Here is a 16,299-nt window from a genome sequence, read left to right as displayed (position 1 = left end):
TGCGGGGGCTGCTGTAGGCTTAGTGGGAGTGACTGTGGCCTGTTAGTCCTCAGGGCCCTTCCTCCCTCATGTCCTTTCCTTGAGCTGCCTCTTTGCTTGGTTTGTGTCCGTGCAATGTGTCTCCAGCCCTGTGAGGTAGCGAGAGCAGCGCTTGGCCTCGGCTCGCTGCTGTAATTCTGTGTCCTCCTGGCTGTCTGGGAGCGGGGTGATGGGGTCAGACTGTGGCTTTTTTTTTGATCCGTTGCCACCTACAGATCTCGTTCTCGCTCATCGAGAATGGTTTCAGCGTCTTCATTGCCGCCTGCGACACCTTCCGCGCGGGAGCGGTGGAGCGGCTCCGCACCCACACCCGTCGCCTCAACGCTTTGCACCCTCCGGAGAGCCACGGCGGGCGAACCATGGTGCAACTCTACGAGAAGGGCTACGGCAAGGATGCCGCGGGGATCACCGCGGAGGCCATCTCTTACGGACGGTGGAAAACCACCGTCGGGAGATGCCGTTTTGGGGGAGTGTCCTGCTTAAGGTTGTCTCCTCGTCTTCCCAGCTCGGAACCAGGGCTTTGATGTGGTGCTGGTGGACATGGCGGGCCGCATGCAGGACAACGCTCCGTTGATGACGGCGCTGGCCAAACTCATCGCTGTCAACGCTCCCGACTTGGTCCTGTTCGTTGGGGAAGTGCTGGTGGGAAATGAGGCTGTGGATCAGCTGGTGAGTGTCGGGGCTTTGTTTCCTGAAAGATTGAGGGGAAAAAAATTGTGCTTTGGAGGTTTTATCAGAGATTCGGACAGCGGCAGCACCATGAACATGATTTTTGGATCAGTTCTCTCCCTCAGGTCAAGTTCAACAAGGCGCTGGCTGATCACTCCATGGCCCAGACACCACGGCTCATCGATGGGATTGTCCTCACCAAATTTGATACCATTGATGACAAGGTAAGGAGACCGAGACGACTCTGCATGGAGCTTCCCACTGGGGACCAGAGGGGGAAGAGATGGGAATTGGCAAACACAGGGCGCTTCTGCGCTGTCCTGGCCACTGTCCCCTGCCACCTTCTTGCATTTAAGCCACTTAACCAAAACTTTAGCAACTCCAGCTCCCTCAGCCTTTCCTCGTAGGTCAGACCCTCCAGACCCTTCACCAGCTTGGTCACCCTCCTATGGACTCGCCCTCCTCATTTCCATGCACGTGGAGAATGGAGCCGTGAGGTCTCTTGGTTTCTATGCATCACCACAGCAGGGCATATAGTGACCATACAGATCTGGAAAGTAGGAGGAGGCTCACTATCTGACAAGCTTTTTGAGGTGTTCCCCTGAGGGGGGTAGCAGGGGAGTTGCTAACGGTGCTTGTTGTCCTCGGCAGGTCGGCGCCGCCATCTCCATGACCTACATCACGAGCAAGCCCATCGTTTTCGTTGGTACCGGACAAACTTACTGTGATCTGCAAAGCCTTAATGCCAAGGCCGTGGTCGCAGCGCTCATGAAGGCCTAAAAAAAAATCCACCAAATTGCTGTTTGCAGCTGTCTGAGAAGAACATGCTTTACCCCGTTACCGACTAGTCTTTCCCGTGTAGTGCAGAACAGAATGAAGGGATGCCAGCACGAGGGGTATATATTTTTTTTTTGGATAAAACTCCTTTTATCCAGCAAAACCCTTTCCCCTGGGTTCCTTCATTCTGTTTTAAGCGGCGCAGGCTCCCTCGCGGGGAGGCTGAAGCCAGAGCTTTGTATTGTTCGTGCTGCACGGGCAGCGCAAGGACCTGCTGTGCTTTTTGAGGGGTTTGAAGGTGTGTTTTGTTTTTGAGCCGGCTTGGGGCCGCAGGGAGGGCTGAGGTTGCACACAGCTCGGCGCAGGACTGGCGAGGCCTAGTGTGCACCGGGTTTGGTCCTCCCTCGGCTTTTCCCCCGCCGAGAAGAGCTCTTCCACGTCACCATCAATAACGTTCATGTTGGCTCCCTGGAGCAAAACCATCAAGGAAGAAACTGGGAATAAACTTGGTAAAACTCCATAGCTGAGCGTGCGCAAATCCCTTCTTCCCTTGCTGTCCACACACAACTGTGGTTCAGCACAGGCAAAATACATCTTGTGAGATCCACAAAGACAGTGTCTCGTGGATGCCTTATTTAAGAGACACGATAAGAACCAGTTACAGTGTGAGAGGAAGACATACATGTCCAGAAGCCTTCTCTTAATCTCTGAACCACCCCACGGATATACATAATGAACTTTGTTGAGCGCTTTGAGATCTGCCCATTACAAGCGCAATGCGACAGTTCAGCATTTCACCATTTCAGCAACTGATCTGAGTTACAGGATCACAAAATCATAGAATCGTTTTGGTTGGAAAGGACCTTTAAGATCATCAAGTCCAACCATTAACCCAGCACTGCCAAGCCCACCACTGAACCATGTTCCTAAGCACCATATTTATGTGTCTTTTAAATGCCTCCGGGGATGGTGACTCTACCACTTCCTTGGGCAGCCTGTTCCCGTGTTTGACAGCCCTTTCAGTGAAGAAATTTTTCCTCATATCCGATCTAAACCTTCCCTGGCGCAACTTGAGGCTGTTTCGTCCTATCACTTGTTGCTTGGGAGAAGAGACCAACCCCCACTTCGTTACAACCTCCTTTCAGGTAGCTGTAGGAAGCGATAAGGTCTCCCCTGAGCTTCCTTTTCTCCAGAATAACCAGGCCCAGTTCCCTCAGCAGCTCCTCGTACCACCTGTGCTCTAGACCCTTCATCAGCTTCATTGCCCTTCTCAGACTCGCTCCAACACTGACGCGGAGAAAATACTACTCAAAACTCCCACTGACGTGCAGGGTTCGCTTCAGCTTCTTGCAGAACTGGATCTTCAGTACTTGGGGAAACAGCTCTGGAAAGCTCCCACATTCTGGTGTTTCCCAGTTTTTGATCCTTCACACCACAGACAAGTCCTTTGGCAGTGCCCAGTGTAGAACAGCCCTGAGGAAAACCCGGGAGCAAACCCCGGCTGTCCGAGGGGTTGCCGCAAAGAGCACACCCTTTGTCAGGGCTGAACTTAATGGGATGACTTTACGGCAGTTTGGCCAGTAGTTCCTCCAGGCACGGGTTGGTAGGCAAGTGTGGCCAGAAGGGCTTCTGCCAAACTGGAAAAGGACATACAAGAGAGTGGAAATCATGGGTATTCTCTTCCTTTGAGGGCCAAACCATAACTTGTGCTGAATCTTGCTAAAATCGAGGCTATCGTACCTGGCAGAGCTGGGCGGGACGAGTTAAAACTTCCAGCCTCCTGAGAGAGAGACCTGGGTCTGGCTCCGTGGCGGAGGGGTTTAGGGCATCAGCATCCCAGCAGGAAGACACAGAACGCACCACCCACCTCTCTCCCCTCCTCCCGACTGCTGGAGGTGCCTCATGAGGACAGCAGTGAGGCCAGGCACTCAACTGTGAGGCCACCTGATGCACGAATGGCTGTCTCTGATGTCAGGCATTGGTTTCTTGCCTGACCACCACAACAGGAGAGGGACCCCAGTTTGCTAACTCTGGCCCTCACTGGATACAGACGAGAACAGGCACAACAAAAGCAGCAGGAATCATGAAAACAACTGCTCGTGCTGAACGCAGTCAGGCTGGTTTCCAAAAAGGAAAGTGTGTCTGTGGTCCAAGAATGTGCACCAGCCCCACCGGCCCCGCACGGTGCAACCGTGTCCCCAGAGCAACGTGGTTTGTCACAGTAGGATGGTGAAGAATTGATAAGAAGAGGGAGGAGGAGCAAAGCAAAATTCCATCAAATTCAAAATTCATTACTTTCATTTAGAAATTAAATCACATTATTTTAACTAATGAGTTAAATTTCCATTCCCACACACAACAATACTCAAAGCAAGCAATTATCCAATAGTTCACCTGTATTCAGGCAATCACAACAAAAACAAGACAACAAAGAGGGGACTGTGCGAAAGGAGCAACAAATCAGTTTCCTTCTCTGACTTGTCAAGGGCACTTCACTTCTCCCCGTGCACCGTGTTGAGGACAAGGAGGAATGGGCTGTAAATGAAGCAAAGGAAATGCAGTTGAGGTGATATGGAAGGAGAATTCAGAGGCAGCTTGAAAGAGATCTGTGGTATCATGAGTGAAGAGAAGGAGAGAAGTTTCCGTTGCAAGGAGCCCTTGTGTCAGGAGAGAAGGCGGCATTGTGGTTTGCACCTCATAATGCAAGGAACAGAGAGCTTTAACTGAAATTCTCCGTTGGCAGATAGAAAGGAAACAAAGGGACCGTGGTTCTTCACACCTCACGCAGTCGAGCTGCGGAACGGACTGCAGACGGTGTAGGTGCCAAGGGCACTTAGATTCCTTCTGAGTTTGCTCTCGTGGTTATGTATCTGAGTGGGAGCCCCCAGTGATGAAAAGCTATTTCTGCTTTCAGAGTAAAGGCGAGTAGCTCCTGAGAGCAGCTTAAAGAGCCCTTCACCGGGTACCACCACGGGATACAGAGTGTTTCTGCCTGAGGAACGTTACGGTCACAGACGTCGTCAGCTAGTTGTGATAATTAGTGAGATTATCGTTCCTGCAAAGGTATCTGTTATACCATGTCTGCCTTATTTCAGTTCTTTTCATCATTTATGGCTTCAGACAGTTAACAGATGAAGACACAGAACTCAGTAGGCTGCGCTTTGCTTGAGGTCTCATTTAAAAACGCAAAAAGCCTGATTTTCTGCTCCCCAGCCCTTTGGCATGGGAGTTGGTCTTGGTGAGGGAAGTCCTGTATCTCCCAGCTCAGCTGCCTCATGCTGAAACTCTTGGATTCTGTGGGTATCTCTAGGGCACACCCGGTGACTGTTACTGCTTTGTGCTCTCAGCTGTCTTTCGGAGTCTCTGGTTTCTGATAGTGCTCCTGTGTGTTGCTGGAAGAGAACGTGTCCAGAACAGATGAACCTGAATTTTGATGAACTCCCAGTTTGCAGAGTCCTACACACAGATCTCTTCTTTCCACGTGTGCGCCCTTGCTCCTCTTCCCTGGGGTGATCCAGTAAGGCATCAGTTCTTCTACAGCTTTGCTGCTTCTGAAATGCTGAAACTGGGCCTTTTAGTTGTGTGCTTTTTGATAGGCATTTTAGTCTTCCTTTCTTGATTGACCTTGCAGCTCTTGAAGCTCCTTTTGACTTTGCTAGGAATAGATGTCTATGTTTTGAAGGCTCTCTATTTCAGCTTTAATTGTCTTTTGAAGCTTGTCAGGCAGGCAGAGAGGGGTGGATGTTTTTGCCATCCCATTGTTACTGTTCTGAGGAAGTACTACTGGGTTTAGTTTCTGTGACTGTGGTTTCCTTAACCAATAATCCATGCCTTGCTTAGGGATTTTTGTTTGCCTTTGTTTCACATCTTTTTGTTTACCATCACCTTTATCAAAGCATTGCTTTCTAAAACTGTAGCTCTGTCGTGTTTTGGTATCATGCCTCCTACCAGAATGTGGAACCCAATTATTTTTAGCGTCATTCTTAGTCGTTCAATTCCTGTTAATTACAGCTGTGACTTCGCAGGATGGGCTGAGCTGAGGTAACAGCTCACTGTTGCCCGAGAGGGCGATTCCCTCCCCTGCTCCTGGTTGTCTTGCCGCTTACCTTGCGTTAGCTCTGGCGCTCAGTGTGAGGCCTGGGCTGGCGTGGTTAGTTCACCTGGCAGGAAAGAGACCAAAAAAAGGGAGGCAGGTGGGTTTCCGCTGGCTTGGGGAGTTGAATCAGCTCCTGGGGGAGTCGTGTGGGTTTGAGAGAGGCTGAAGGGGAGGGACTGTAGGGCTGGAAGCAAGGGGGTTGGGAAGCCGCTCAGGTGCGTTTGCCTGAAGAACAGAGCTAATCCGGGTCAGGAAGCCTGTCTGTGCCCTGGGACCAGTTATCCCATGAAGTAGCAATTTGTTTAGAGATGACTCGTCTGCATTCTGTTCGACAATTCACGCAGGAAGGAGTCAAAACCAGAAGTGCCCTGTTGTTACTGTCTTAGACTTTGCTGTTTGGCCAGGTTTTTGTTGCAGCATTATATGCTTTGTATTACCAGCTTCCATCTGAAGGACAAATACAAACTTGGCAAGAGATTTGCCTCCTTGGACCTTGGATTTTACATCTATACTGATTTAGCTGCACAGACCTCTCCTTCTCATGAATCTGCTGTTGTGGTATATGTTAAGGGCTGTACCAAATACTAGCCTTCCCCTCCTTTTCTTCTTCCACCTCCTTTTCTTTTCAGACCCACACCATGCACATCTCTTGCTCGGCTGGTGTTTCCCGATAGAGCCCATCCAAGTTCTGCCCCACTGCATTGCTCTTTCCTTCTCTATTTCAGAGTAATAAGGCCCTTCCAATTGTGAGGCATTTTGGTTAATGAATTTTTGTATAATGGAATAACAGCAAAACCTGGATTTTTCTAGCTTTTATTTCTGGTTGATGGCAGTTTTTTATATAACATTTTGATCTGATATCCTACTGCTGTCACAGAGACAGTAGCAATTCTTTCCTGTTTAATTAGGTAGCGCTTCTGCAGCTTGACTTAGCAGTTGGTGGGTTTTTTAAAAACTCCTCCCAGATATGGCAATCTAGATCTCTGGAAGAGTATCGTTCTTTTAGCCACTGGTAGAGTGAGCATCCTTATATGGTTTTCCAGAGCAGACATTGTATACATGCTGTACACATTTGATAGCGTGACTGCACGTAGGTGCAGGCAATGTAGGCCGATCTTTGCTTCTGGAAAGCCTGTGTAATGCATTCCCATTGCCATAGTGGAATCTGCACGTGAAGGAATTAGTTACAGGCTCGTGCTCATGGAAACAGGGGTGGGATGGGAGGAAAACCTCTTGGCTTTTGCTGTTAACTTCATCATCAGAAACGCTGGGAGTTAGAGCACTTACAGGGCAAGCGGAAACAAAAACTGAAGGTGTGCTTTCTTACATGAGCCTCTCTGAAATTTCTGGTTGCCTTTGCCAACTCAAAAGTACTTGTTTGAAATATTTCTTCAGCCCTTATTAATGGTCCTTATTAATGCTTCAATCTCAAACCCTGTAAGTAATTGGCAACTTCAGTGTGATTATGCTAAACGAAAGCATAAGGCAGCATCCCCAACATACTGAGCTATTGTATGGTATGTATGCACGCACCCTCAAAGTAAGAGTCGGGGCCAGCTCCAGCACGTGTTGAGAAAGACTGAAGTGCCGTATGGTTTTCAGTCTCTCATTCCTGTGAGCTTAGGCAAGGAATTGCTTCACAAGTGATGATTTCAGAGGTATGTGATGAGATCTGGGAGAACCTGTCAGGGGTACCTAATCTTCATCCTTTGCAAGGAACCCTTGTGTCAGTACAATCAGGATGATTGTGGTGTAAAGACACAACATTAGTTCTTTCCCGCCCACAATTTTCAACAGTTCTTCAATGCCCTGTGCTCAAATGAAGGAATCCCTTTGTGATGGGAGGGGGCCTGTCCTGGTTTGGCCCAAACCAGGCCAATTAGTCTTAGAGAAACCAAGGTCACTGCTAAATTCCTCATTGCTTATGAGTGAAGAGCCGAAGGGGGGTCGCACCTGCAGGGAGGAGCAGACAGGGCAGGTGACCCAAGACTGACCAACGAGGTATTCCATCCCATACACGTCATTCTCACTTTCCTATTTACCACTAACCCACTGCCTCCTGGAGGTGGGGCCCAGGAGGGAGGGGCCCTCCTGTCTCCCACTGATTGGTACCAGCTTTGCCAATTCTCCAGTTAAAAGCCTGCAGATGTGATGGCAGGGGAGCTACTGCATTTTCCCCTCTGCCTGTGCTGGGGGGAGCAACTCTGCCTGAGGAGGATTTCCAAGCTCTTGATCTTGGTTTTGTACATACTTGTATATATTTGGTTATTCCAATATTATTATTACACTCTTTTTCATTATTATAGTTTATTAAAACTGTTTTAATTTCCAACCCATAAGTCTCTCTCCCTTTTCCCTTTCCCTTTGGGTGTGGGGGGGAGGGTTAACAGAGAGCATCTGCCACAGGTTTAAGAGCTGGCCCAGCTTTAAACCGTGACAGATTTATTGGTGCCCAGCGTGGGGCTCGAGAGAAGCTCCAACAGGTTGCTCTGATAAGTTGAATCCTGGCTCTGGTGGGAGGAGACCCGGAGAGCTCAGCTGAGAGAGTGTCAGATTTCTTCCTTTGAGATTTACGAGGGGTTGGAAATTAAAACAGATAGTGAAGATGGTGATGTCATTTTTGAATGCTGTGTTATCTCGTCTTTTTATAGAGTTTCTTTCACAGTTGAGTATTGCAATGATGCCTTACCTGCCGTGGGCACTGTGTTATTGCTTGCTTCTTATGAATGTTTACATGCAGTTTAGCAGTGGGCGTTGGTCAAAATGTATTGTTTTGGTATGGGGTTTGATACTGATTTATGCTGTGATAAACTGGGCAGTTAATATTCCGATCTCTTATCTCTATGACACAATGATGGGCAGCTTTAATCGCGAATCAGTAGCAGCGACTTCTTTTGCACGCTCCAGGAGTCCTTTAGCTGATTCTGTTAATGATTACATTTCCAGTTTTACTTCGGGAAATAGTACCTTCTCCTTTTCTGCCAAGCTGATTCCACTAGATTTTGCGAAATTAGGATGGTGCTGTCTAGGTGGCATGTTTTTATTTTCGGTTGTCCTGAATGTGTTTCTGATGTGGGATAAGATCAAATATCGGTGCAGAGACAGTTGTAGGTGTTATGCAGCCACCTCAGATCCTACAGCGTGTGCTGCCGCTACAGCCACTAAATCCACTGAAACCTCGGCAGCCTGCACCACAGCTGCTACACCCCCCAAGATGGCCACTGCAGCTACTCAGACTCTAACGAGTCTCAGCACTCCCACGACAGCCACTGCATCTACTCAGACCCCAGCATCTATCGAATCTGTACCAATTGCTCCTGTAACCAGGAAGAAATACCACAAGAAATCAGCTCGTGAAGAGAAGGATGATGACTCAGAGCCTTCTAAGGCAGAGCCATCATATGACCCAGGTGAGGGCCCTTCTCAGGCAGAGTTAGGGCCTGACACAGATGGGGATTTCCTCGATCGTCCTTTTAAAGCAGACCCATCAGAGAAGAAAGGTCCTTCTAAAGCAGAACTATCACAAGAGGAGGACTCGGACGTAGAGATAACCTACCACTCCTTATCCCTGAAGGACCTGAGAAATATAAGGAAAGACTTCAGCCGTTATGACGGTGAACCTATTATTACCTGGTTGCTCCGATGCTGGGATAATGGGGCAGACAGCATACAATTAGATGGCAGAGAAGCCAGACAGTTGGGATCCCTGTCCAGAGATGGTGGTATTAATAAGGCGCTCGCAAGAAAGTCAAACACTATCAGTCTCTGGAGGCGACTCTTGTCAGCTGTAAAGAGCAGGTATCCCTATAAAGATGTTATGAGCCACCTAAGCAAATGGACCACTATAGAAAAAGGTATTAACTACCTTAGAGAACTGGCTGTGCAAGAGATCATTTATAGACACCCACGGGACATTGTAGATCCTGATGAAGTAGAATGCAACCGATCCATGTTCCGGAAGGTTGTGAAGAATACTCCACCGACATACACCCATACATTGTCAATATTAGTCTGGGCAGAAGATGCTATGGCACAATCTAGTGTGGGTGAAATGGCTAACTGTATGCGACAGTATGAAGATAGTATTTCTTCCCCACTGCAGGCATGCATCTTGGCTGTGGAAAAACTGACTAAGGAAAACAAGGACTCATTTAAACAACTGTCAGACAAACTGTCCATGATCGAGAATAAACTTGACTCTCTACCTACACAGGCACGCGTTGTAGCTGTTAGGAGAAAACGCTCTCCTACAGGACCAGCTCAAAGGAAACGGAACACATCATGAGGTATCCTGTGGTTTGCCCTGCGTGGTTATGGGGAGGACATGAGCAGATGGCATGGACAACCTACCAGTACCCTACAGGCACGAGTACGTGAGTTGCAAGCTAAAAGAAATACCAGAGAGAATTTTTCTAGAAGGATGGCTGCTCCAGTTACCAGTGAGCAGGACCCCAGCCAGGGTAGATGGGCCTCAAATCCCTTTTTCCCAAGTGTGAATAGGAGAAATGAAGGTCCAGTCCCTGTGAGCAGCATGAATCCATTTCTTAATTAGGGGGGCCCTGCCTCCAGCCAGGTGGAGGAGAGGGACAACCGAGTTTATTGGACTGTGTGGATTCGATGGCCTGGCACATCAAAACCACAGAGGTATCGAGCCTTGGTAGACACTGGTGCACAGTGCACCCTAATGCCATCGGATCATAAAGGGGCAGAACCTATCAGTATTTCAGGAGTAACAGGAGGATCTCAAGTGTTATCTGTATTGGAGGCCGAAGTGAGCCTAGCTAAAAATGAATGGAAAAAGCACCCCATTGTGACTGGCCCAGATGTTCCGTGCATCCTTGGCATAGACTACCTCAAGAGAGGGTATTTTAAGGACCCAAAAGGGTATAGATGGGCCTTTGGTATAGCAGCTGTAGAGACTGAGGACATTAAACAGCTGTTTACCTTGCCTGGCCTCTCAGAAGATCCTTCTGTTGTGGGGTTGCTGAAGGCTGAAGAACAACAGGTGCCAACTGCTACTACCACGGTGCACCGACGACAATATCGCACCAATCGAGACTCCCTGATCCCCATTCATAAACTGATTAGACAATTAGAAAATCAAGGAGTGATTGGCAAGACTCGCTCACCCTTTAATAGTCCTATATGGTCAGTGCGAAAGTCTGATGGAGAATGGAGATTAACTGTGGACTATCGTGGCCTAAAGGAAGTTACGCCACCGCTGAGTGCTGCTGTGCCAGACATGCTAGAACTTCAATACGAACTGGAGTCAAAGGCAGCCAAGTGGTACGCCACCATAGACACTGCTAATGCATTTTTCTCTATTCCTTTGGCACCAAAGTGCAGGCCACAGTTTGCTTTTACCTGGAGAGGTATCCAGTACACCTGGAATCGACTGCCCCAGGGGTGGAAACACAGTCCTACTATTTGCCACGGACTGATCCAGACTGCACTAGAAAAGGGTGGAGCTCCAGAACATTTGCAATATATTGATGACATCATTGTGTGGGGTGATACAGCAGCAGAAGTTTTTGACAAAGGGGAGAAAATAATCCAAATTCTTCTGAAAGCTGGTTTTGCTATAAAAAGGGGCAAGGTCAAGGGACCTGCCCGGGAGATCCAGTTTTTAGGGATTAAATGGCAAGATGGGCGTCGCCAGATCCCGATAGAGGTGATCAACAAAATAACAGCTATGTCCGCACCAACTAACAAAAAGGAAACACAAGCCTTCTTAGGCGTTGTGGGTTTCTGGAGAATGCATATTCCAGATTACAGCCAGATTGTACGCCCTCTTTATCAAGTGACCAGAAAGAAGAATGATTTTCAGTGGGGCCCTGAACAACGACAGGCTTTTGAACAGATTAAACAAGAGATTGTGCATGCAGTAGCCCTTGGACCAGTCCGTACAGGACAAGATGTTAAAAATGTGCTCTACACTGCAGCTGGGGACAATGGTCCTACCTGGAGCCTCTGGCAGAAAGTACCAGGGGAGACTCGAGGTCGACCCCTAGGATTTTGGAGTCGAGGATACAAGGGCTCCGAGGCCAATTACACCCCAACTGAAAAAGAGATACTGGCAGCATATGAAGGAGTTAGAGCTGCTTCAGAGGTAATTGGTACTGAAGCACAACTTCTCCTGGCACCTCGATTACCAGTACTAGGCTGGATGTTCAAGGGTAAGGTTCCCACTACCCATCATGCAACTGATGCTACATGGAGTAAATGGATTGCATTAATTACGCAGAGGGCTCGAATAGGAAACCCTAATCGCCCAGGAATCTTAGAAGTGATCATGGACTGGCCAGAAGGCAAAGACTTCGGAATGCCACCAGAAAAGGAGGTGACACGTGCTGAAGAAGCCCCACCATATAATGAATTACCAGAGGATGAGAAGCAGTATGCCCTGTTCACCGATGGATCCTGCCGTCTTGTAGGAAAGCATCGGAAGTGGAAAGCTGCTGTATGGAGTCCCATACGACGAGTCACAGAAGCCACAGAAGGACAAGGTGAATCAAGTCAATTTGCAGAGGTAAAAGCCATCCAGCTGGCTTTAGGCATTGCTGAACGAGAAAAGTGGCCAAGGCTGTATCTTTATACTGACTCATGGATGGTAGCAAATGCCTTGTGGGGGTGGTTAAAGCAGTGGAAGCGAAGCAACTGGCAGCGCAAAGGTAAACCTATTTGGGCTGCTGAATTGTGGCAAGATATTGCTGCTCGGCTAGAGAAACTAGTTGTGAAGGTACGTCACGTAGATGCTCACGTACCTAAAAGTCGGGCAACTGAGGAACATCGAAACAACCAACAAGTGGATCAAGCTGCTAAAGTGTTCCAAATAGATTTGGACTGGGAACATAAAGGTGAACTATTTTTAGCTCGGTGGGCTCATGACACTTCAGGTCATCAAGGGAGAGATGCAACATACAGATGGGCTCGTGACCGAGGGGTGGACTTAACCATGGACTCTATTGCACAGGTTATCCATGATTGTGAAACATGCGCCGCAATTAAGCAAGCCAAACGGTTAAAACCTTTGTGGTATGGGTGGCGGTGGTTGAAATATAAATATGGGGAGGCCTGGCAAATTGACTATATCACACTCCCTCAAACCCGCCAGGGTAAACGCTATGTGCTTACCATGGTGGAGGCGACCACCGGATGGTTGGAAACATACTCTGTGCCCCATGCCACTGCCCGGAACACTATTCTGGGCCTTGAAAAGCAAATCTTGTGGCGACATGGCACGCCACGCCAGAGAGAATTGAGTCGGACAATGGGACTCATTTCAAAAATAGTCTCATAGACAACTGGGCCAAAGAGCATGGCATCGAATGGGTATATCACATCCCCTATCATGCACCAGCCTCTGGGAAAATTGAATGGTATAATGGGCTATTAAAAACTACCCTGAAAGCAATGGGGGGTGGAACCTTTAAAAACTGGGATAAACATCTGGCACAAGCTACCTGGTTAGTTAACACCAGGGGATCTATCAATCGAGCTGGCCCTGCTCAGTCAGACCTTCTACATACAGTAGAAGGAGATAAAGTCCCTGTGGTGCATGAAAGGAATCTGTTGGGAAAAACTGTCTGGATTCTTCCTGCAACGGGCAAAGGTAAACCCATTTGTGGGATTGCTTTTGCTCAGGGACCTGGATGTACTTGGTGGGTGATGTTGCAAGATGGTGAAGTCCGATGTGTCCCTGAAGGTGATCTGATTCTGGGTGAGACTACTTAATTCTGAACTGTATGTTGTTGCTGCATAAGTGTCTTTCAGGTTAAGACAGTGGTGATGAGACCGGAGCTAGCTTCATCAAGTGGCGTCCAGTAACCTCCTCGAGTCTGACATCTTTAACCTGCAACCCGTGGGCACGAACCATGACAAAAGAGAGACTGCTAGCCAGAGAGACTGCTGAGAGACTGCTAGCCAGATGGAAACCCACAATCCTGAACTTGATGATCTTTTTGTATAGAGATGAATCATAAACTAGTGATATGTCTATATATATTTGAAAATGAAAAGGTAGTGGTGATCTGAGTATGACGTGAATGGTATGGAATAAGGGGTGGAATGTCCTGGTTTGGCCCAAACCAGGCCAATTAGTCTTAGAGAAACCAAGGTCACTGCTAAATTCCTCATTGCTTATGAGTGAAGAGCCGAAGGGGGGGTCGCACCTGCAGGGAGGAGCAGACAGGGCAGGTGACCCAAGATTGACCAACGAGGTATTCCATCCCATACACGTCATTCTCACTTTCCTATTTACCACTAACCCACTGCCTCCTGGAGGTGGGGCCCAGGAGGGAGGGGCCCTCCTGTCTCCCACTGATTGGTACCAGCTTTGCCAATTCTCCAGTTAAAAGCCTGCAGATGTGATGGCAGGGGAGCTACTGCATTTTCCCCTCTGCCTGTGCTGGGGGGAGCAACTCTGCCTGAGGAGGATTTCCAAGCTCTCGATCTTGGTTTTGTGTATATTTGTATATATTTGATTATTCCAATATTATTATTACACTCTTTTTCATTATTATAGTTTATTAACACTGTTTTAATTTCCAACCCATAAGTCTCTCTCCCTTTTCCCTTTCCCTTTGGGTGTGGGGGGGAGGGTTAACAGAGAGCATCTGCCACAGGTTTAATAGCTGGCCCAGCTTTAAACTGTGACAGGGCCGAATCAGCCACGAGGTGTGGGGAGCACAGGTTTGGCAAGGCTGCCTGCTGCTCGGACTGTGATCTTTTGGCGGGGATTTTGCATGTCCTGCTCCAGGTGTATCTATAGATTTTTCTGTCTACTATGGGTAGCTTTTTTGGCATCACCACCACATAAGACTTTGTGATGAGTATCCTCATATGTTTTAATCAGATTTGTTCCGAAATTGTCACTAGTTCCTACCCACCTTCTGTCTTGTTTTAGTTGCCATAGCACTCTGCAGAGCGTAGTGACCTGTGGAGCCATAGTCAGAGAAAAAAATTCCTGACAGCTGGACACAATATTGTTAAATATAAATAAAGTAAAAACAATTTACCAGCCATTTTTTGCCAGACTAGCAATGTCCCTGAAGCCTGTGAAATTTCTCCAGCTTGGCTGGTACATCCCAGCTGAATGCAGGGTACGTGACTTCAGGATCTCCTCGCTTGTATCCCCTACAGTCGTGTCTCATTGATTACCCTACCAGTACAAGTTACCCCAGAACAGGTCTTTAAGTATTAACAAGACTCCCTGATGATCTCAGGTCTTCATTAAAGCTTAAGTAATTTTTCTTGTTAATCTCAGAGGTTTAAAAAAATGCTGACTTTGATGTGTTTGTTTCTTGCTATGAAAAGAATGTGTTGGGAAAAGAAGTAAGGACCAAAAATCTTAGCTCGTGCTTGAGTGGTGCCACTTTCTCATGTGTTGCCTTCATTCTCTGGCACAGATAAAAGGAACTCTTATTTTTGCTGTTCTTAATGTCTTTGCATCTTTGTTCCACCACACAGAGATGAGTGGAGACCCTGTTGCCATTGATGAGGTGGGCAAATAATGACTTACAGGGAAGGCTGCCAGAGAAAATGTATTTTTTAACTGTTCTTTCCACAATCTGTCTATTAAGTTTGGACTACTCCTTGACTTTTATAGGCTTCCCACTGGTCCCAGGATCTATCCATAACCATCTGCCTGCAAATTATGTGCAAATGCACAGCACTCCCAGCATTGCAGAAGAGCCTGGCCACACCAAGGAGCAGTGAGAGGTTTGAGAGCGGCTGTGCTAGGAACGACCTGGGAAGATCTCTAAACACAGCAATACACACTGTGTTTATTTCCAGACTTTATTGCTGGCTATTTTTTGTAGTCTTGGGGTTTTTTTCTCTCCACTTGTGGTTCCACAACCAGCTATGAAGCTGCCATGCTAAGAGTCGATACCTTGCAGTATTTGGTGAGTCTCATGGCCAGTCAGTAAAAGGTGTGAGCCCTTGAGCTCCTAAGGTGACTTAAATGAGACCATTAGCCACTGTACAGGTGGGCACCTATCTGTGCCATTAAATCTGTAATTCTGGCTTTTCTTGATGGGAAAGTGGATGGGGGAAACATCAAAAGCAGGACTGGTCTCACCTTCTGTGCCCTTTGTAGGGGGATAGAGAAGGCACGGCATTCAGTGCAGCTCCGGGTACCAAGACTTCCCCGGGGAGAGGAGAGGCTGTAGCTGAGCATCCTTCAGGAGCTGCTGCTTCGGCGCTGGGGTGCAGCTTTGCTGCCCCCTCCCCATGGCTGGGTGCAGGGACACGGAAGTATCCTGAAAGCACAGGACAAATGCCTTGGCAGATGATGTCAACCTTTAAAATAGGTCATACTTTAGCAGGACTCGGAGAATTGTGATCTGTGCGCTCTGTGAGCTGTGGACAGAGCCTGGGATGTGCTGCAGCTGGGGTAACTTGCCCTCATGCTGTGCTGATGGGGAGAACAACTGGCATCTTGCAGCTGGATCAGGTATTTGTGGCAGCCTTTGGATACCTGAGTGGTGCCCAGAGAATGCGCTTTAGCTGCCCTCTGTTTGCTCAGCGAGCTCAGTTTCTCTCTGCAGTTGTCACTTCCAGTTGCGGTAGAGGCTTGGCCCTCAGCTTCAGACGGGCAGTGTCCACGTTCCAGAACCGTGGCACTGGCTTTCTTTGCAAGTTTTGCAGACTGGGGGAGAGTGTGAAGGCTAAGGGTTAATAGTGTTTAGGCACTGACTCATATGCCACTTTAATAT

The 16,299-nt window shown here is 48.1% G+C and overlaps 1 protein-coding gene across 1 annotated transcript; it reads left to right on the top strand.

Moving 5' to 3' along the window:
• Window positions 1–549: 549 nt before the first annotated feature.
• On the top strand, window positions 550–1,528 carry LOC137673567 (signal recognition particle receptor subunit alpha-like). Its single transcript, XM_068418430.1, has 3 exons — window positions 550–708; window positions 834–932; window positions 1,360–1,528. The coding sequence occupies exons 1-3, from the start codon at window positions 580–582 to the stop codon at window positions 1,486–1,488; spliced, it is 357 nt and encodes a 118-aa protein (XP_068274531.1). The 5' UTR covers window positions 550–579; the 3' UTR covers window positions 1,489–1,528.
• Window positions 1,529–16,299: the final 14,771 nt, after the last annotated feature.

This window comes from Nyctibius grandis, chromosome 25, assembly GCF_013368605.1.
Source record: "Nyctibius grandis isolate bNycGra1 chromosome 25, bNycGra1.pri, whole genome shotgun sequence".
Taxonomy (NCBI): Eukaryota; Metazoa; Chordata; class Aves; order Nyctibiiformes; family Nyctibiidae; genus Nyctibius; species Nyctibius grandis.
The sequence above is the reverse complement of the archived record's forward strand: the minus strand, read 5'-3'. Positions and strand labels throughout refer to the sequence as shown.

Excerpts from the sequence above, each read along its gene's own strand:
- LOC137673567 (XM_068418430.1), top strand. The coding sequence starts at position 580 with ATGGCGGGCCGCATGCAGGACAACGCTCCGTTGATGACGGCGCTGGCC. Across the intron at positions 709-833 it reads ATGAGGCTGTGGATCAGCTG|GTCAAGTTCAACAAGGCGCT; the intron begins GTGAGTGTCGGG and ends TCTCTCCCTCAG. Across the intron at positions 933-1,359 it reads TTGATACCATTGATGACAAG|GTCGGCGCCGCCATCTCCAT; the intron begins GTAAGGAGACCG and ends TGTCCTCGGCAG.